This window comes from Vipera ursinii, assembly GCF_947247035.1.
Source record: "Vipera ursinii genome assembly, chromosome: 2".
NCBI classification, from domain to species: domain Eukaryota; kingdom Metazoa; phylum Chordata; class Lepidosauria; order Squamata; family Viperidae; genus Vipera; species Vipera ursinii.
In genome coordinates, this window is record NC_139513.1 from 109,292,860 (window position 1) to 109,310,937 (window position 18,078).

The following is an 18,078-nucleotide window of genomic DNA, read 5'->3' on the forward strand; positions in this document are numbered from 1 at the left end:
CATATTTCTTCACTATTATCTCTGTTTCAGACCAGAGCCCCAGCCAGTAAACCTGGGAATTTAAGCAATATAAATCCTATCAAGACAGGTTCTTTAGGAGTAAGGCGGCAGTCCCAAGGAAGATCTCTGTTGATTAAAGGACCACAAAACATTCAGTTGTCCTGGATGTTAAGTCTTGGAACTGAACTATTTGACAGCAGAACATCCTTTGCCTATTGATTACCCACAGAACTGGACTCGGGTTTTTTTTGCCCAGGGCTTTTTAACAAAACCAAGTCCCAATTTATATACCATAGCAGGAACTTTCATTCATAAGAACGTGCGAGAGAATATTGTGAGTCAAAGACTGGATGGGTCTGGCTTCCACTTATGACGACACCATTCACTAATACAAGGTGAGACCTCAAACCTGGATGGGTCTGAAAATAGGTTTGATAAATTAATGAAAAACAGGGCAATTAATGGTTATTATTCATGATGGCTATATATTACCTCCAGTATTGGAGGCCATGTGCTATGGGCTACTGGTTCCTTGGAAAATAAGCAGAGAATATTATCCATTCTTGTCCAGCTTATAGATTTCCGAGGCCTCTGGTTGGATTAGAAAGGCCTTTGGGTTTTATATTTTAATCCACTAGAGAATGTGGATTCAGTGGATGCCTGGCAGCAACTAGATCTTAGAAGCCAGAACTTTGTAATCTTTTTTGAGCCAAAAAAAGGGGGGGGGGAACCAGCACTTGAACTTTGAGTTATATGCTAATGACAACACTCTAAAATGGGAGTAAAGCCAGAACAGAGTAGGTAAGACAAGGAGAAAAAAAATCAAATTCATAGCATCTCCCTTGTACTATGCAAAAACAACTTCTGATACGGCTTGAGGGGCTGTGCTGGTCCTGAGGTTGACCTGGTTCATCTTCAGTAAACACAAATAAGGGTTATATTGAATCTCTAAATACATTTATGCCACACTCAAGACTTTCCTAAGATGACAAATACCACAGCAAAAAGAACTTCAGCAGCAAAAAAGAAATTCACTAGGTAATTAATAAACCCCGGGAGAGTGTTAATTGGAAGGAGGAAGAAAGCAGAAAAGGAACTCCTTAAGCCTGGAGGAAAACCTGAAAACAAGTTCTCTTTTTTTATGGAAAAGCTGTTTTTAACAAACCTCAAGAGATTGGATGCAAGATAACATCTTGCACAGGAAAGGGCTACTCTGCTCCCCAGTTACTCCTCCTTTGCTCCAAACATTGGGTTTCTCTTCCCCGCAAGGAAAAGGCACAAACCTAGCCCAAGCCAAGATCTACAGGTCTGAATACATGGTAAGACAGGATAAATGCATGAAAACTGTGTCACACAGGCCAGGGAAGTAGAATAATGGCCATTTTCAACTCTCAAGTGACATCTTTTGTGACACATTTTGCTGGCAATGAGCCAATGTGATTCCCTTTAAAGAGCTGCTGATCCACAGTCTTGTTAACCCATTTTTGAAGAGGACTCCAGAATTGCAGGCCACACAAGCCTCATAATGCTGAAAAAACACACAACTGCATTAATGAGTAACAATTTGTATTGACTTGCTTTTGCTTTCCACAGCATTTATTCAGAATCAAGTTCAAAGCAAAGTATTGGAGAGAGAGAGAGAGAGAACTTTCCCAAGATCTCACCAGAATTAAAACACCATAATTTCTTCAAACTTCCTCCACTGCTAGAGTATCTCACAAAAGAGAGCAAGGGAAGAAGAGCATCCCTGAGCAGTTACTTGCAGTTGACATCCCTCCTTCCAGTCTTGATAAAAATCCCAAAGCAGAATCAATTATCAAGTCTGTGAGATCAGCTCAGGGCTAACCAGTCCTACTAGACATCTGCTGATAGAACCTCAACAGCTGGAGTGATCCTTATCTCTTTCACATATTGAGTCCCAGCCAGAAGAATGATAACTGCTGGCACGTGGAGGCAGTGAACAGAAATCCCCATTCCTAAAGATGTTAGTAAATTTATCAGGGTTCAAGGTTTAATTGAAACATCTTAGCATTGACCAGAAAACTTGGGAGAAGCCACTCTTTTGGTGATACTTCCATCAACAGTGATCAGGCCAAAGAAGAGAATTTTAGCAATCTACAGGGCTTCCAACTTTTCCAGAATCAAGTCCTGAACATCTTGTAACTTCTGCAGATGCCTTCCACTGCTATTGACATATCTACTTCCTTTTATTTTATAAAAAAAAATTGTGTCCACACGTCTTAAGGAGATTCTGAATCCTCCAGGTCATGGTTGTCCCAAAGGTCTTTTTTTCAAAAGGCAAAGAACTGAATAAACTTCTTGGATGAGAAGTGAAACATTTCAATGAAAAAAAAACACAAGAAAAAAGCAACTTTGGGACTTGTGTCCACACATATCATTAGAAAGGAAAAGGGAGAGAGAGAATTCCCACCACACTTCTAATGATAGAAAAGAGATAGAGCCATTTTTCCTTCGGTCCCGATTTGGGCAGCATTGAAGAAAAAAAGACATTTATTCCCTCTTGTATTTTCTCTACACATTCTAGCCATAATGGGAATTGCCAGAATGGTGCCCACATTAAACAAAACCTGAATTCTCATATATTTTCCTTATTAAACAGAGGTGTTTGATTTATCCTTCCAAAATGAGGATGTACATCTGTCAACTCTAACCATCAAAACTATGGCTGTTCATCATCCATCTTAGCCCTTAGGAATATCAGCCTTTGAAAAATGGTGGCGGCAGGGAGCTGGAACAGGATCCTCAATCTCAACAGGTACTTTAAGCCCTGGGGGGGGGAGAATTACTTCTGGGGTGGCTCTACCTACACCTCAATGTTCCCACCCAGAAAAAGAGGAGGGAAGGGGTTCCCACGGGGTGGCTGAGATCTAAGCCTGCAAAGGCCCCACCCTGAAGCTGAGGCACCACATGGGACAGTCCTGGTATTCAGCAGACAGGGGAAACACAGTAAAGAGGGCGATTTGGGATCCAGCCTGGCATCCTTGGGGACTTTACCTAATCCGTCACCCAGGATGCTGCCGGGAGATTTCATGCATACAGGAGGAAGAATAGTTCACTTAAAACTTTTCTTCTCCATCCTTTTCTCAAGCTAATGCCTTTCAGTTACTGGCTACAACTGATGGGAGTTGTAGCCCTACACTTCCGCAGGACATCTACCAGAATGCCCTTGGGAGGGGTCCTTACACAAAACCATCTCCTCTTCCTGCATGCCTGATTTGGCAGATGCTCCATTTGGGAGGCATTCTCATCAATATCACAGATAAAGGGCTTAAATGCCCAGATGTTATGTCCCACCTGTACAGGACAACCCTATTCCAAATTTAAAGTATGTATTTAATTTTAAAAAAGTGCAGCTTCTTTTTTATGATGATGTAGTGGTGGGCAGAGGAGTGACAGAACTAAGCAAAATAAAAGCAAGCTAATCAAGATTTCTGAGCTTCTGTCCATGGATAACCCAAGAGGTCTGACTAAATTAGCAGAATTAACCCTTCAAGGAATTCTGAGATGGTACTCTACTACCTGCTCCAACTAAAGATCTAGAGAACCACTCGTTCATTCATCTCACTGCACAATTTGACAATCTCCCCTCTTGTAGCACCAAACAAAAGCTGCCTCTAGCAGCACAGCCACCTCCTTGCCTCCAGACTTACCAGCTTGATTGGTTTGTGATGCAGATCAGCTTCCTTAACAGGCTTGTCCTGAAAGGTGGGGACCAAGCCACGATGTCCCAAAAGTTGCAGCAAGGCAGCATTATCCTTTGGGGGAAGGGCACCATCAGGGCCTGAAGGCATGGTCTGGCACCAGGCACGGCAGTAGACATCGGAGGACAGCAGCAGGCGGATGAGAGGAGGCTTCATATGCTCCTGTTCATATTGGTCTGTATAAAAGGGCTCACGCAGTTCGGCGGGGATGTGTTCTGTAAGAGAGAGAAGCAAGCAGTCATGCTGAATATATCTCCCTATAAATGTGGTGCCCATGTCTAGTTACCTTGAATGCTCCATTAGCTTTGGCCCGTAGCCCCAGTTCAGTGAGCTGCAATCAGAGATGAGAACATTGGATCTGGCCACAGAATAACTAGATTCAAGTCCCTCTGAAGCACAACAGGTTGCCAGGGCAGATTATCAACTCTCAATCTAACTTCCTTCCACATATTTAATTTTTTTTTCCTTTCTGAGGGCCTCCAGATATCTTGGACTGCAATATCCATCTTTCCCCTGGCTAGGATGATGAGAACGATAGCTTGATACATCTGTCAGGGATCGAAGGGAAGCTTGCTGTATGAAAAGAAATAATACAGATTGCACCCTTCAGTGGAGCTTGGGCTTCATATACAGTGACAAGTAACTGGCGTCAGAGAGGAGGAGGAGGTGTAGGTGTGTTGCTATATTGTCCTCCAGACCCTTTCAGGGTCTACTTTATCTTCCATTGTCTCCACTGATTTGTCTACTATAGTTACAGATAGTTAAGAGAGTTCTGCAGAAGGCTTTTCCTGGCCTAACTGCGTATAAAGAAGAGGAAACTGTGCAGCCTTCCCGCTGTAGAACCCAGTGAGGGTTTTTGGTTTTGGTTTTTTAAATGGAAGTTGGTTTCTTTGCTCTTCTGAGCCTGGAGTGAATGGGAATCGGACAGAAAGCTGCAATTTTGCTCAATGCTGCACCTAGCACTCTCAGCCCATGAGACCAGAGGATCTACTTAGTGAATAGTACTTCCCAAATGTGTGTGTTCAAGTATTGTACAATCTGCATTTTCAAAATATATGCTTCTAGGCCCACTTTCGGTATTCTTAAACATATACTGTTGAGGTTTTCTAAAAAAAGAAATCAATTTCAGTTTATTGTGGTCATAAACCAGTACGCTTACGGTGAGTTTTAGATATGTGGTTAGATTCCATCCCTGGCAAACTTTTATTCCTTTACTGTGTCCAGGAGTACATCAGATTTGGATAGAGGGAGACAAGGGTTGGGTTCCTACCCACAAATAAGGAAAACTTGCCTCACATTCCAAAACTTCCTTCTCCGTGATAAAACCATAAAGAGATCAACAGCAACGTAGAAAGGAAAAAAAGTGCTGCTTGTCCCAACTCTCTTATTAAGAGGGAGGAATCTTGCAGTCCTCAGAATGACAGGGATAAGAATAAAACATTCTGTTCCTCAGACTGATAACCAAGAAATCACTAATCAATATATTTTACAGGATGGAGACAGCAAGGAAAAGATTAAAGTCAATTTGTTCAGGCCCAACAAGGCTTCTAGCATACACAAAGATACATGTGCGAATGCTGGCTCAACATTCCTAGATACAGGTGACTTGGCAATGTCTGAGATTTGGAGCTGGGGAGTTTTCCCCCCATCTTCATCTTCCTTGCAGAAGCTCCATCTGCAACAGTTTATCATTCTTATTTAGAATATTTTCCATATAGCAAGAAGAAGATAAGAGGAGAAATAGAGCAGCAAAGAGAATGGCCAGGTAATTACTTAGGCCAGGGGTCTTCAAACTCGGCCCTTTTATGACTCATCGACTTCAACTCCCAGAATTCCACAAATCATAAAAGGGCTCAGTTTGAAGACCCCTGACTTATGCAATGTACTCTTAGGATTATATGATCAATATTAAAGGGGATGGGGAAGGAAAAAAAATAAGTCTAAAAAACCAGCCTCACACAAGTGAGATTGACACACAAGCACATTCCATTAAATAACAAATACAGTTACAACAACAGCTGTTGTAATAATCAGTTGTAACAACTGAATATATACCTGGTAAGATTTTTAGCAGCTATCCCAGGTAGTCATCCTAGATCAGGGGTAGGCAACCTCGGCTCTTTTATGACTCATGGACTTCAACTCCCAGAATTCCTGAGTCAGCAGGAATTCTGGGAGTTGAAGTCCATGAGTCATAAAAGAGCCGAGGTTGCCTACCCCTGTCCTAGATGAAGAAAAGTTACAGAGCTATAGCTACAATGTAATAAAAGTGTTTAGGAATACTGTATCCAGTATCTAAGTACAAGGGAAGAAAGAGTCAGAACTTCAATTTTCACCTTTAGTTTCACCTGTTTAGTTTGGAAAAGGTGTGGGTTTGCAAATAAGTCAAAAAGTAGATCAGAAAACACTCATGGATTCTTTTTCTTCTTTTGAGAACAATGAAATTTTATTCCCCAGAGTCTCTGCTACTCTTTAAGTATCACAAAGCAAATCGTAATTTATTACTCTGGGAAAAAAATGGCTAGAGCTGATATTCACATGCTTTATTGGTTACTTCCTCAAGAGGCCACAAGGATCAGGATCAGGATCTACCTGTCAGCTCCTGCCAGTAAGCTGGCTGGGAGGGACGGGACATCCCTGAGTAAGACAGCAGGGAAGAAGAACAGGTGGAACAGCTTCACCAGCTGATTCAGCATCACCTGATCACAGCCACCGCTGAAAACTTGGCTAAAAGCCCATTTCCTTCTAGCTAATGGAGCAGATCTACCTTAGCTTAGAAGCCCACTGTACCCCCTCCGAGGCTGCATTTTTCAGTGCCGTTGTAACTTTTGAACTGTCACTAAATGAACTGTTGTAAGTTGAGGAATGCCCATATTTTCTTGAGTCCAGCTTAACTTTAGGAAGGGACCTCACACTGAAATATATAAGTAAAGGAAGTAATATGCTTTGATACAGCATGAAAGAGGTCACAGGCCAAAATGGATCTTACACTTTCCATATTACCGTATTTTCCGGCATATAAAACGACTGGGCGTATAAGACGACCCCCCAACTTTTGAGATGATTTTCAAGATTTTTCGTCTTATACGCCGGAAAATCAGCGAGCCCAGGAAGGCACACCCTCCCTTCTCACTGTGGAGGAAGCAGGGCAGGCTGGCGTCTGGCGGGAGCCGGCAGGGCAGTCCTGTGCACGCACGCGCGCGCAGGACTGCCCTGCCGGCTCCCGCCCGACGCTCTTCCCTCTTGAGGCAGCATCGCTCCCCAGCTCCTAAGGAGTCCTCGGGGATGCTGCCTCAAGAGCCATGGCAGGCGCCTCACGCTCTTCCCTCTTGAAGCAGCATCGGCGGAGCCGCCCGGCGTCGGTCGGGAGCCGGCAGGGCAGTCCTTCCCTCTTGAGGCAGCATCCCCGAGGACTGCCCTGCCGGCTCCCGCCAGACGCCAGCCTGCCCTGCTTCCTCCACAGTGAGAGGGGAGGGCGTGCCTTCCCGAGCTTGCTGATTTTCCGGCGTATAAGACGACTGGGCGTATAAGACGACCCCCCAACTTTTGAGGTGATTTTCATGGGTTAAAAAGTCGTCTTATACGCCATAAAATACGGTAAGAACTTTATCAGAAAAAGCCCCCCATGGGGCAAAAATTAAGCTTACAGATAGTTATTACAGCACACATCTGCTATTTGACCTCATGGGCCAATCATTTCCCAGGACAAGCTTTGTGAAAATCTACAAGCTTAAATCTGGCCAAGTAGAATTCTCGCTTAAGAAAACTTACCCGTTCTGCATCTGAAATTCACAAACCTTTCAGCAGTAAATGCTATTTATTTAAGCATGTCCAACAAGAAAGCTTTTAGGATACTGCTTCCAAAGTCTTAAACTCATAAACCAAGCCCCACTTGAGGTTGCACTAACACAAGGACACCCATTTCCTTGAAGCCAGGAAATCCTAACATGATTCACATCCTGGGATTTGAAGTACAGCTGCCATTGATGGGGCAGGTATCTAATTCATTGAGTAGGTTTCAGTTTCTGTACAGCCCATTATCATTCAAGATGGATCGCAGTTGGCCATAAGGTGACAATTTTGAAACTGGCCACTTAGCTGATTCAGAAGGTGTGGTGCAAACAGCAAAGATTGGGATGCAAGTCCATTTTTAAATGGCTCAGTTCCAAAGCAAATGTTTTTTAGAATTACCTTTGCCCTCACAGTGAACCAGTGGAAGATTAGTCATAATGCCAAGTATATTACAGCACGGTAGGCATGCCCATGGCCTGGTTCACATATAACCATCAGGCAATTTTCTTTTTGCTCAGCTGATTATAAATCCAATCATTTTTATTTTTTTATTTTTTTTATTTTAATTCCATTTATATCCCGCCCTTCTCCGAAGACTCAGGGCGGCTTACAAGCTTAGCAGTAGCCTTCATTCTATGTATATGCCTGCTTATTAGGGTTTTCACACACACACCCCAAGCAGCATTATTACAAAGTCAGCTTAATTGCCCCCAACAATCTGGGTCCTCATTTTACCTACCTCGGAAGGATGGAAGGCTGAGTCAACCTTGAGCCTGGTGGGATGCGAACCTGCACTAATTGCAGGCAGCTGGTGTTACTTAAGGAGGCATTAGCCCACTGCTCCACCAAGGCTCTTTGTTTTAGTGTGAGAGCCAAGCCACTATAGCTTGCTTAACAATTCATGACTGAAAGCCCTGACTTTGCAGACATCCAGTCAGAAGGCAGAAAACAATTCTTCTCCTTCACATTGATCTCTTTAGTAGAAGTAGTCCTCAGCTTACATCCATTCGTTCAACAACCAAAGTTATGGCAATATCGGAAAAAATGGATATATGGTCAACCCTCAAAGTCCCAGCCATGCAGCACCTCTATGGCTGTGTGATCATGATCCAAGCACTCAGGTGCCACTAGATATGACTTTCATCATGAGGTGTAGACCTGCATGGCTGATGGGGCCATGGCAAGGGGAAAAAAGGACTTTGTTCTAATATGAATACAGCAAGGGGCGAAGAGTTAAATGCTCCTCCCCTTCAAACGCATACAATTTCACTGTAACAGCAGGAGATGGGAAACCTTTTCAGTTCTGGGGTTGCCACTGGCAACAGGAAACCATCAATCTTGGGTAAGATCACTCAGAGAAATTAGAAAATTCTTCTGGAGATGGCTAGTTTCTCATCACGGCCACTAAATGAAGAAAACCAGGGCTCTGGCCTGCTAGTAAGCAAGAAAGTGCACTAGGGGCTTCTACAACTTCAACAGCTGCTCATTTTCCATACAAAGACTGCAGGTAGACTTTGGTCTGTCCTTTCCTTTTCTACAATGTGGATAAAGCTACTAGATTTGGGTTGCAAATATTCCCTGTACGTAGCAAAGGGTGTCCTAAGTTATCAAGGTCTAACTTAGGATCTTCTATTCTATCTTCAGGAGGAAAAAGCTCCAGCTATTACAAACGTATAATATATAGGTAAAGGTTCCCCCGCACATGCGTGCTAGTCGTTTCCGACTCTAGGGGCCGGTGCTCATCTCCGTTTCAAAGCCGAAGAGCCAGCGCTTATCCGAGGACGTTTCCGTGGTCATGTGGCCGGCATGACTAGACACCAAAGGCGCACGGAACGCTGTTACCTTCCCACCGTAGTGGTCCCTATTTTTCTACTTGCATTTTTTTTACGTGCTTTCGAACTGCTAGGTTGGCAGAAGCTGGGACGAGTAACAGGCGCTCACTCTGTTACGCGGCACTCGGGATTTGACCCGCCAAACTGCCGACCTTCTGATTGACAAGCTCGGCGTCCTAACCCACTGAGCCACCGCGTCCCTTATATAATATATACACATACTTTTATACATATATATGCATGCACAGACACACCTGTAAGTAAAAAAAAACTATGTCATAGCGGAGTGAGTGAGAATATAGCCTAGAGCCTGTTATCAGAATATCTGGAGAGGGTGGGAGATGTTGCTGGTTTTTAATATGAGAAAATACTCAAAAATATATCTATCAGCACAGCCTGGTGGTAATTTATTTATGTATTTATTTTTATAGTCCAAGCCTGCTGTCCATGTAAATATGACCAGCACAATTTAATTACATGGAAAAAAAAGATTCTTGGTTACTGAAACCAAAGTTCCTAAAGGAATTTAAAAATCCTGCCATCCCTAGTCAAATGCTTTCCCAAATGTGTTAAGACTAGAACTTCCCCCATTTGGATGCTGTCCAGATTTTTTGGACTACATCTCCCAGACTCCAGAAACTGCACAATGACCAGGAATTCTGGCAGTCGCAGGATTGTGATTGAATCAGGGAGGGAACAACTATACCCAGGCATACATACAGTTGGTGGTCACTAGAACAGAAGAAAAGGAAGAAGCTGCAGTATTTAAAATAGCAAACAGCCTTTGCCCCCAAGACATCTGCGAATCAGAGTTACTCCTATTGAGTCCAGAAAGTCAGTTTCATAGACAGTTTTTATATTAGGATCCCAGGCCTTCTGAGAGACAGACAGATAAGACCAAATATCCTAAACTGTGCCACAAACGTATGGAAATATATCCTCAAGGCACCGGAGTTTAATTCAAGCCAGGAAACTGTTTTGTAAAATCACATGTGGGAATTGTAGCAAAGCAGCCAGATTACAGACAAAAACGAGCAATTTAGCCAGTTACCTACTCCTCCATCTTGCAATGCTAAGATCACCACTTAGGGCAGGGGTGTCAAACTCAATTTCACTGAGGGCCGCATCAGCATTGCAGTTGCCCTCAAGGGGCCAGGTGGGTGTGGCCAGGGTGGGCGTGGCCTACTGGGTGGGCGGGGCTAGGGCACGTATGGCGTACTGGGTGGGCATGGCCAGCTCTACATCGTTCGCATCAAGGGTGCCTATGGGGGCCTGGGCAGGAGTAGGACAGATCTGAGGGTCTACAGCAGAAGGAGGGTTTCTGGGCCAGGGCCAAGGCAGTGGGGGCCATTCCCTCACTGTTTCCAGGAAGGCTTTGCGGGCCACATGAAACCACTTCGCGGGCCGAATCCGGCCCCCGGGCCTTGTGTTTGACATGTCTGATTTAGGGCTATAGTCGAGGATGGGAGGCAAGTAGAAGTCTATTAATGCAAATTTAATGGGCCCCAGAGATGTGCCAGGTATAAGACAATATCCATGCTACAGAGATCTGGTTGGTCATACATGCTCTGTTTCATAAGGCAGAGTTTTTCTGGATGGGATTAAAGGTCTATATACAAAGCAGCACCAGATTTCTGCACAAAAGATAACCGTGTGCCTAGAAGGAGATGAAGGCAACAGCAAATGGCCTCTAAAATCTTCACCATTCATAGATCCATCCCATTTCATTTTTAAAACCACTGAAGTTGGAAGGGGGTACAAAACACTTTTAAGCACTATAGTGTAAAATAGTTTTGAGATCATAACACTTTTCCAAAGCTAGAACAACTCCTGTAAAGTCAGAACTTGAATCTGAAATTTTTATACAACCTTAGAAGCCCACATTTCTTTTTACAGTAATAATTTTCTATTTTAATTGATTATCAAGAAGTTTTTTCTACTCTGTTCCAAGGTTTCCTTTACTTATAGTAATATTATTGTGATGGTTATCATACTGCAAAAGTATTATTATGCACATTGCCTATTCCACACTGGGCAACTTGACACAACGTGGTGTGGACTATTTCTTTGAAAGAAAATTCTGAAATCTTTCAGTCACTATGAAGAAAATAAACTAATCTATTTTACAGATGCAGAGAATAAATAACCAAAGGGTGAAATGTCAGCTTCTGGGGTTGAAACACAATCAAGGATAGGAGTTTCAGAATAAACTTTCTTTCCACTGTAGCTGGTAAGACAGAAAAATACTCAGTTATTTTCCTACCTGCGATACACTTATCCCTAGCTAAGAACAGCACCTTTTTTTTCTACCAACAATCTCTGGACTTTCCAGTTTGCAGAGAGAAAGTGCTTACACAGAAAATTCAGGCATTCAAACCCAATATACAGTTAAATCAGCAAGAGGCAAGTGAGGAAATAAGAAAGAAAATCCTATGATACAGAATAAACCTAAAGGCAGGTCCTACAATCAAAAAGTTTTAAATCTCCTACTGTGTGTGCGTGTGTGTGTATATATATATATTTGTGTGTGTATATGTGTGTGTGTGTGTATACACACACATACACACACCAATATATATGTGCACCCACAATCTCAAATTTAAGCCAAGTAGTATTTAGACTAATATAGTTCAGCTTCAGAAGCCAAGATGAAAAATGCAACCCCCTAAAGACCTCCAAATCACAAGGCAAGTCAGCAGCCTTCTCAAAACTACTACAGGAATCATTACATCAGCCATACAGTCGCTATTATAATAATTAAAGAGAGATATGCATCCCTCTAGTCCAGGGGTAGGCAACCTTGGCTCTTTTACGACTCGTGGACTTCAAATCCTAGAATTCCTGAACCAGCCATGCTGGCTCAGGAATTCTGGGAGTTGAAGTCCACGAGTCATAAAAGAGCCAAGGTTGCCTACCCCTGGCCTAGGTAAAAAGAGCAGGAAGAGCTTGGAAAGATACCCAGAAGAGACCAGGCATTAATATTTTTATCAACAGCAAGCGTTCAATTAAGCTACCATGGCAAGCACTTTCCTGAGAATTCCATGCATAACGTCCAGTGTTGACATAACAAGGCAGATGGATCAAGGACTTGATTCGAGGTGAGAATACTCAGCAAGAGGAATTATATAGTGTCAAAGAGGAATAAGAACAATAGCTTTTCAGTATGGATTTTCTCAGTGCAGTTTCCTTATAATAAAGCTCAGATGTTCAATAAATTGATCAAATAGCTATGCAGGAAAGGTGGGCCTATGGTTAAAAAAACCTAGTTCCTAACCAACTATACTCCCAAATGTTAGAGAATCAAGGAACAAACAAAGCCACTAACAGTCTTTTTGGAGAAATCTTTAAAATATACAAAATTCCAGCAGACAAGAAAAAAGCCGCAGTTGTCGTATTTAGCAAAAAGGACACAAACCTCAGAAAATTAGTTTCGTTTCTATCTTTAAAATACTCAAAACAAATGTTTACTAACAAAACCTTTAAGCATGAAGAAGAAAACTAGACTAAACGAATATTATTATTGAACAAGCAGGCTCCATTGAAAACTTCTATGGAATTCCAATGGACATTTTAAAGGTTCCATAAAGTAAAGTAAAATATAATATATAAATTGTGAGCAACAAAGACTAAATTGTTACCGTATTTTCCGGCGTATAAGATGACTTTTTAACCCATGAAAATCATCTCAAAAGTTGGGGGGTCGTCTTATACGCCCAGTCGTCTTATACGCCGGAAAATACGGTACTTAAAATCTGGGAGCTGGTATCATAAAAGTTTGCATGGCAAGTGATTTTGACCCAGTAAGCACTGAGGTGGAGGTAATTCAATATCATGATAGCTGAGAAATTTCGGAATTGTGGTCCCAGCATATTTAGAGGAAAACATATTACCGGTAGTTTAGATCATCTTCATGTGCCTTTTGATGCTGATGAGAATCTATATTACAGCTCAAGGCATACAGTTACACCATACAATTTAGTAGGATCTGTACTCACATTTCTTTACATTTTTTTAAAAAAAACTGAGTACACTCTAATAAATACCTTAACATTTTTTTTACATCAGTGTAATGAGTCAGTGATGTTACTTTAAACAGGATTCTACTACACAGAGCAAGGAGTCTAGTTAATTTAAATAAAACTGACATTGACTGAAATAGATAATAATATACATGTTTATACACAGACCAACTGTCTTTCTGTTCTTTTTTCACCAGCTTCATATTAGGCTCTGCACATCTCATTTGAAACATACACTTTAAACAAGGTAGTTTTGCTCAACTTGATAGTTTGGGGAAGGACTGGATAAAAGCTAGGTGGAGTTCATTTTTCTCTTTTCATTTCATTTCCCAAGTCAACAAATTAAAAACCATAACTGCATTTTATATTCCTATATTATCAAAAAATAGCTGGGCCAGTGAAGAATATGTTTATCATACTGGATTAAGGTGCTAATGTTCAAACAGTCTGCCTGTTGGATCAAGAGCAGGCATGTGAAACTCATGACATCGCACAATGTATCGTGACTTTTTCCCCATTTCCGGCAATGGAGTGGGCGCGGTTTCAGGGTGATGCGTCCGGCCCGCGGGCCAGCAGTTTAACATGCCTGATCTAGAGTATGACAATACCAAAACCGTGGTAACAGAGTTGCAAAGCCCATCCAATCAGTCAGCCAGGCAAACAGTTGAAATTTTTGGTCAATTTCTGCTGGTCATTTTTGATCCAGTCACTTCCACCCATATCTTCCCCCATTCCTACCATCCCTTTGCCAAAATCCTTCAAAGGTATGGGAGGTTCCAAGTTGTGGTCTAACATACAAGGGCCAAAATTTGTCCAAGAAATTAATCTCAGCATGCTACCTTAATTTACGTAATTATAACCAACTTTCTCATTTATACAACAGCAATCTCAGCCAGGAAACCTGTCAGGGGATAGCTAGTTTAGAGGAAAAGCATCAGTCACAGGATGGGTAAATCAAGTGGGTCTAACCCATACGAATGATTGGATTTGTATCCATCGATCGTGCCAGACTTGGAGACATTCCTGAGGAGAACCTGGGCCCCTTTCTTGAATCACCTCCAGATTTTTATATATAGATGGGGGGAAGTGCATGCAAAAATATTTCTGATAATATAACACGCATTAGGTTAGACAACAAGGTATCTGATGAAATCACTTACTAATACTTATCTTTAAAAAGGATGTTAAATTTTATTTTATTTTATTTTACTTCAACTGTGTGAATCCCCCAAATATCCTGCTTTCAACTATTAATGACTCTCACTAATAGCCAATTTCTGGAGCAACTGTGCCATGTTTATTTTGGGGGTCAGAAGGACTTGACTGCCAGACTGGACTGTGCTTTAAGGTTCTACCAGTCCCAAGAGGCACCTTCTCCACTTTCCACAGAACTCTGAACCCAGCACTGGTTTAGCAAGCCTGATTACTCTGGCCTCAGTCCAAAGCAAACGACAAGTCTCTCTCTCACTTCCATCACAGTGTGTTGTTGGTGTGTCATCAAGATGACAAGGAAGGGTAGGGACAAGGGGAACCTGTTTCACTTGAGTTTGACCAGATATGTGAACTAATTCCAAAGATGAAAACTGTTCTTCCAATTCTACCCCTTGTGAAGACGTTTCACAGACACACACTCACACACATGGCTTTTCAAAAAGAGTTACAATTACTCTACTCTTTTCTTCTCCTTGCTCCATGGAATAGTTGTTGCATCTCACTCAGAGAAGATCCATGATTCCAGGAGTTGAGGAGAGAACAGCTTCTGGGCACAAAAGCCCTGGACCAAGAGGAGAAAAATTATTAATTGACTCACAAGCCATTTTCCTACTTCCAGGCTGGCCTGAATCCCAGCAGGACTCAAACCCTATTATGTTATTTCTAGGTCAACAGCCTCAGAGGAATGCCCCTCATTCACATACACGCAAACACAAATACATACACAGAGATATCAGGAGGAAGGTCTGTCCACTGCCAGTACCCTGGTTGGAGATTCACTGGTGACAGTAAGCACCTCATATTTTTTACACATAACTTTGAAAATCCTCAAAATTAAACAGTACTTCACATGCCATTTATGATTCAAATCACTTTCTGCAATCACACAATGATAACTGTGAAATGGTCTACAGGAGAGACTGGTGTCTATGAGCTCACCTCTTTGGGGTGGGATTTTTTATTTTATTTTTATTTTTTTGCAACCAAGAGAATGAAAGGATGACATCCCAAGAAGCAAGCAAAATCCGGGTTCCGGAGAGAAGTGCCAATGACACCCAATTTTCTGGAGGAACAGCAAGGAGGTTAATCCCAATAGGGATTTTCCCCCACCCCTCCTTTCCCCTTCATTGTGTACCACCAATTTGCAAATCCTCACAGAACATTAATTCCAGGCCCAGCAGAGACAAAGGGAACCGCAGCTAGAGCCCAGGGGGGTTGCCTGGGTGCAAAGTCTGCCACCTGGCACTGCCAGAGGACCGAAGAGGTCCATGCTAAGAGGCAGTGGCCTTTCCATAGCACTTCTTTAGACACCCTGCCAAGGCACTAGCAAAGGATCAAGCACTCATTACATCCTTTTTGCTTATAAAAGCTAATAAATGGGGAGAGGGGGAAGCAATATAGCTGAAGCTGGTAGCATCCTTTTCCCCAAAGAATTTTCCATTGCTGAACAAAGGTAAGTAAACACCCAATGCTGCCTTCCTGTTCAAGGATCTGTCAGTGCCACCAACTAGGGTGGGGCAGCAATGATACCATCAGGCTTTGGAGAATGTGGTCCTCGGGGTGCCCAGCCAAGAGAGTGTTGCTAAGCCTTTGATCTCACCTAGCAGCCTGCTAGCCCTGCAGAAGATTAGGCTGAAACAAAAGCCAACACAAAGCTACAACAGCATAAGGAATTGGAGCGACTGAGAATATTTACACGGGGCAGTGTAGGACAGGAGCTGCAGTAGACATGGCAAAATGCCCCTACCCACGGCCCCCCCTCACACGCTTGTTACTACCTATCCGAGTCTATCTCCCAGACCTCTCTCACCTGTCCATCTGAGAAAAGCAAACACCTGTTTGGCGAGGAAAAAAAAAGACATGAAGTAATCCTCCTAGGTGCAAGGCGACCCACTGCTGGCTCTGCCAGCCCCACCCGGGCTACTACTATCTGCTTGAGAAGGCGCAAGCGAGCTGAGCTCATTGTTAGCGCCGGGGAAAGGGGAAAAAATGGGGGTTGTGTGTTTGTGGAATGGAAGGAAGATTGCCAAGGCAGCCCACCGCACCCCTGGACCGATGCGACCAGGTGGGGCATCCCTGAAGCCGGGAGAGAGGAGGGCTAGGCTGACATATTCTCCCAGCCGCCGCCAACCAGAGGGAGAAAGAAAACTGCGGCTCCATTGAAGATAGAAGAAAAGAAAAAACCACACAAAACCCAGGAGTCAGTAAGCTGCCAGAGAGGGAGAGAAAGATCGGGTCACAATAGACGCCCCGGGGGAGGTAATCCCCGCTCCTTTACCGCCTTCTCTAAGAGACCCCGAGAAAGAAGATAAAGGACATCGGCCAACGCCGTACCAAAACCCCCTTTGCACGCCGCCGGCCGTACCTGCACCGCCGTAGGCTTTGGCAAGCACCCAGGCCAAGCTGGCAGCGCTCCGCGCCCGAGGGAAATCGTACTGATCCAAAGGCTTGATCTCGGGCACCAGGAAGCTCTTCCTCATGGCCGCGGCGGCTGCAGGAGCAGCGGCAACCATGGCCCCGCCACCGGGAAAGAGAAGGGGACTCGGCCTGGTGTGGCAGCGGCGGCGGCGGCGGCTAAGGCGACGGCAACGGAGACTAAGCTGGCGGCGGCGGCGGCGGCGGCCCCAGCCGAGCGCATCCCCGTCCGGTTTTTTTCCCTCCCCGCTAGCTCCAGGTGCGAGCGCCCGCCCAGTCGTCCCAGTTTCCCGGCCTCCCACCCCCCCCCCCCGCAGCCGCTCGCCGCCACGTGATCGCGGCCGTCAATCAAGGGCGGGGGGAGGCGGAGCTTCCAGACAGGTAATTGCCCGGGGCGAAAGGAGGCGCTGCTTTATAAATGTGGGTTGGATGAATTGGGAGCCGCAGCCCTGGGGGAGTGGGACGCGTGCGCGCCTTGCACCAAGCGGCCGGCGGGGGCCGCTTGGAGTCCATTGAGCGTCTGTTGCCAGCGCTCTCCCGGCAGTGGGGATTGGAGGGCGGGCGGGCGGGCGGGCGGAGGGTGGTGGAGGGAGGGACGAGAAACGAGATCGGGATTTCCCTCTCCTCTTCCCTCCCCCTTCCTGGTTATGTAGGCTGGAAATGACTACGGCAGTCCTTCTACTGGAGAGAGAGAGGGGGGGGGAGAGAGGGGGAGAGAGAGGGAGGGAGAGAGAGAGGGGGGGGAGGGAGAGAGAGAGGGGGAGAGAGAGAGAGAGGGAGGGAGAGAGGGGGGAGAGAGAGAGAGAGAGGGAGGGAGAGAGAGAGGAGGGGGAGAGAGAGGGGGGGAGAGAGAGGGAGAGAGAGGGGGGGAGAGAGAGTGAGGGAGAGAGAGAGGGGGAGAGAGAGAGGGGTGGAGAGAGAGGGGGAGAGAGAGAGAGGGAGAGAGGGAGGGGGGAGAGAGAGAGAGGAGGGGGAGAGAGAGGAGGGGGAGAGAGAGGGGGCGAAAGAGAGAGAGTGAGGGAGAGAGAGGGGGGAGGGAGAGAGAGGAGGGGGAGAGAGAGGAGGGGGAGAGAGAGGGGGCGAAAG

General features: G+C 44.5%; 1 protein-coding gene across 3 annotated transcripts in view; it reads right to left on the bottom strand.

The window, feature by feature from the left end:
• The window catches only part of CAMSAP3 (calmodulin regulated spectrin associated protein family member 3), a 38,527-nt gene extending 21,270 nt beyond the window's left edge, over positions 1–17,257 (bottom strand). For 2 of the 3 annotated variants that reach the window (XM_083357067.1, XM_083357066.1), the window contains exons 1-2: positions 16,943–17,257; positions 3,672–3,937 (exon numbers count right to left, since the gene is read on the bottom strand). In XM_083357067.1, the coding sequence (XP_083213193.1) occupies positions 3,672–3,937; positions 16,943–17,090 (414 nt within the window). In that variant the 5' untranslated portion in view covers positions 17,091–17,257. Of the gene's footprint in view, positions 1–3,671; positions 3,938–4,008; positions 4,722–16,942 lie in introns of those variants that run through there. The other variant, XM_083357068.1, reaches the window with a different exon arrangement.
• Positions 17,258–18,078: the final 821 nt, after the last annotated feature.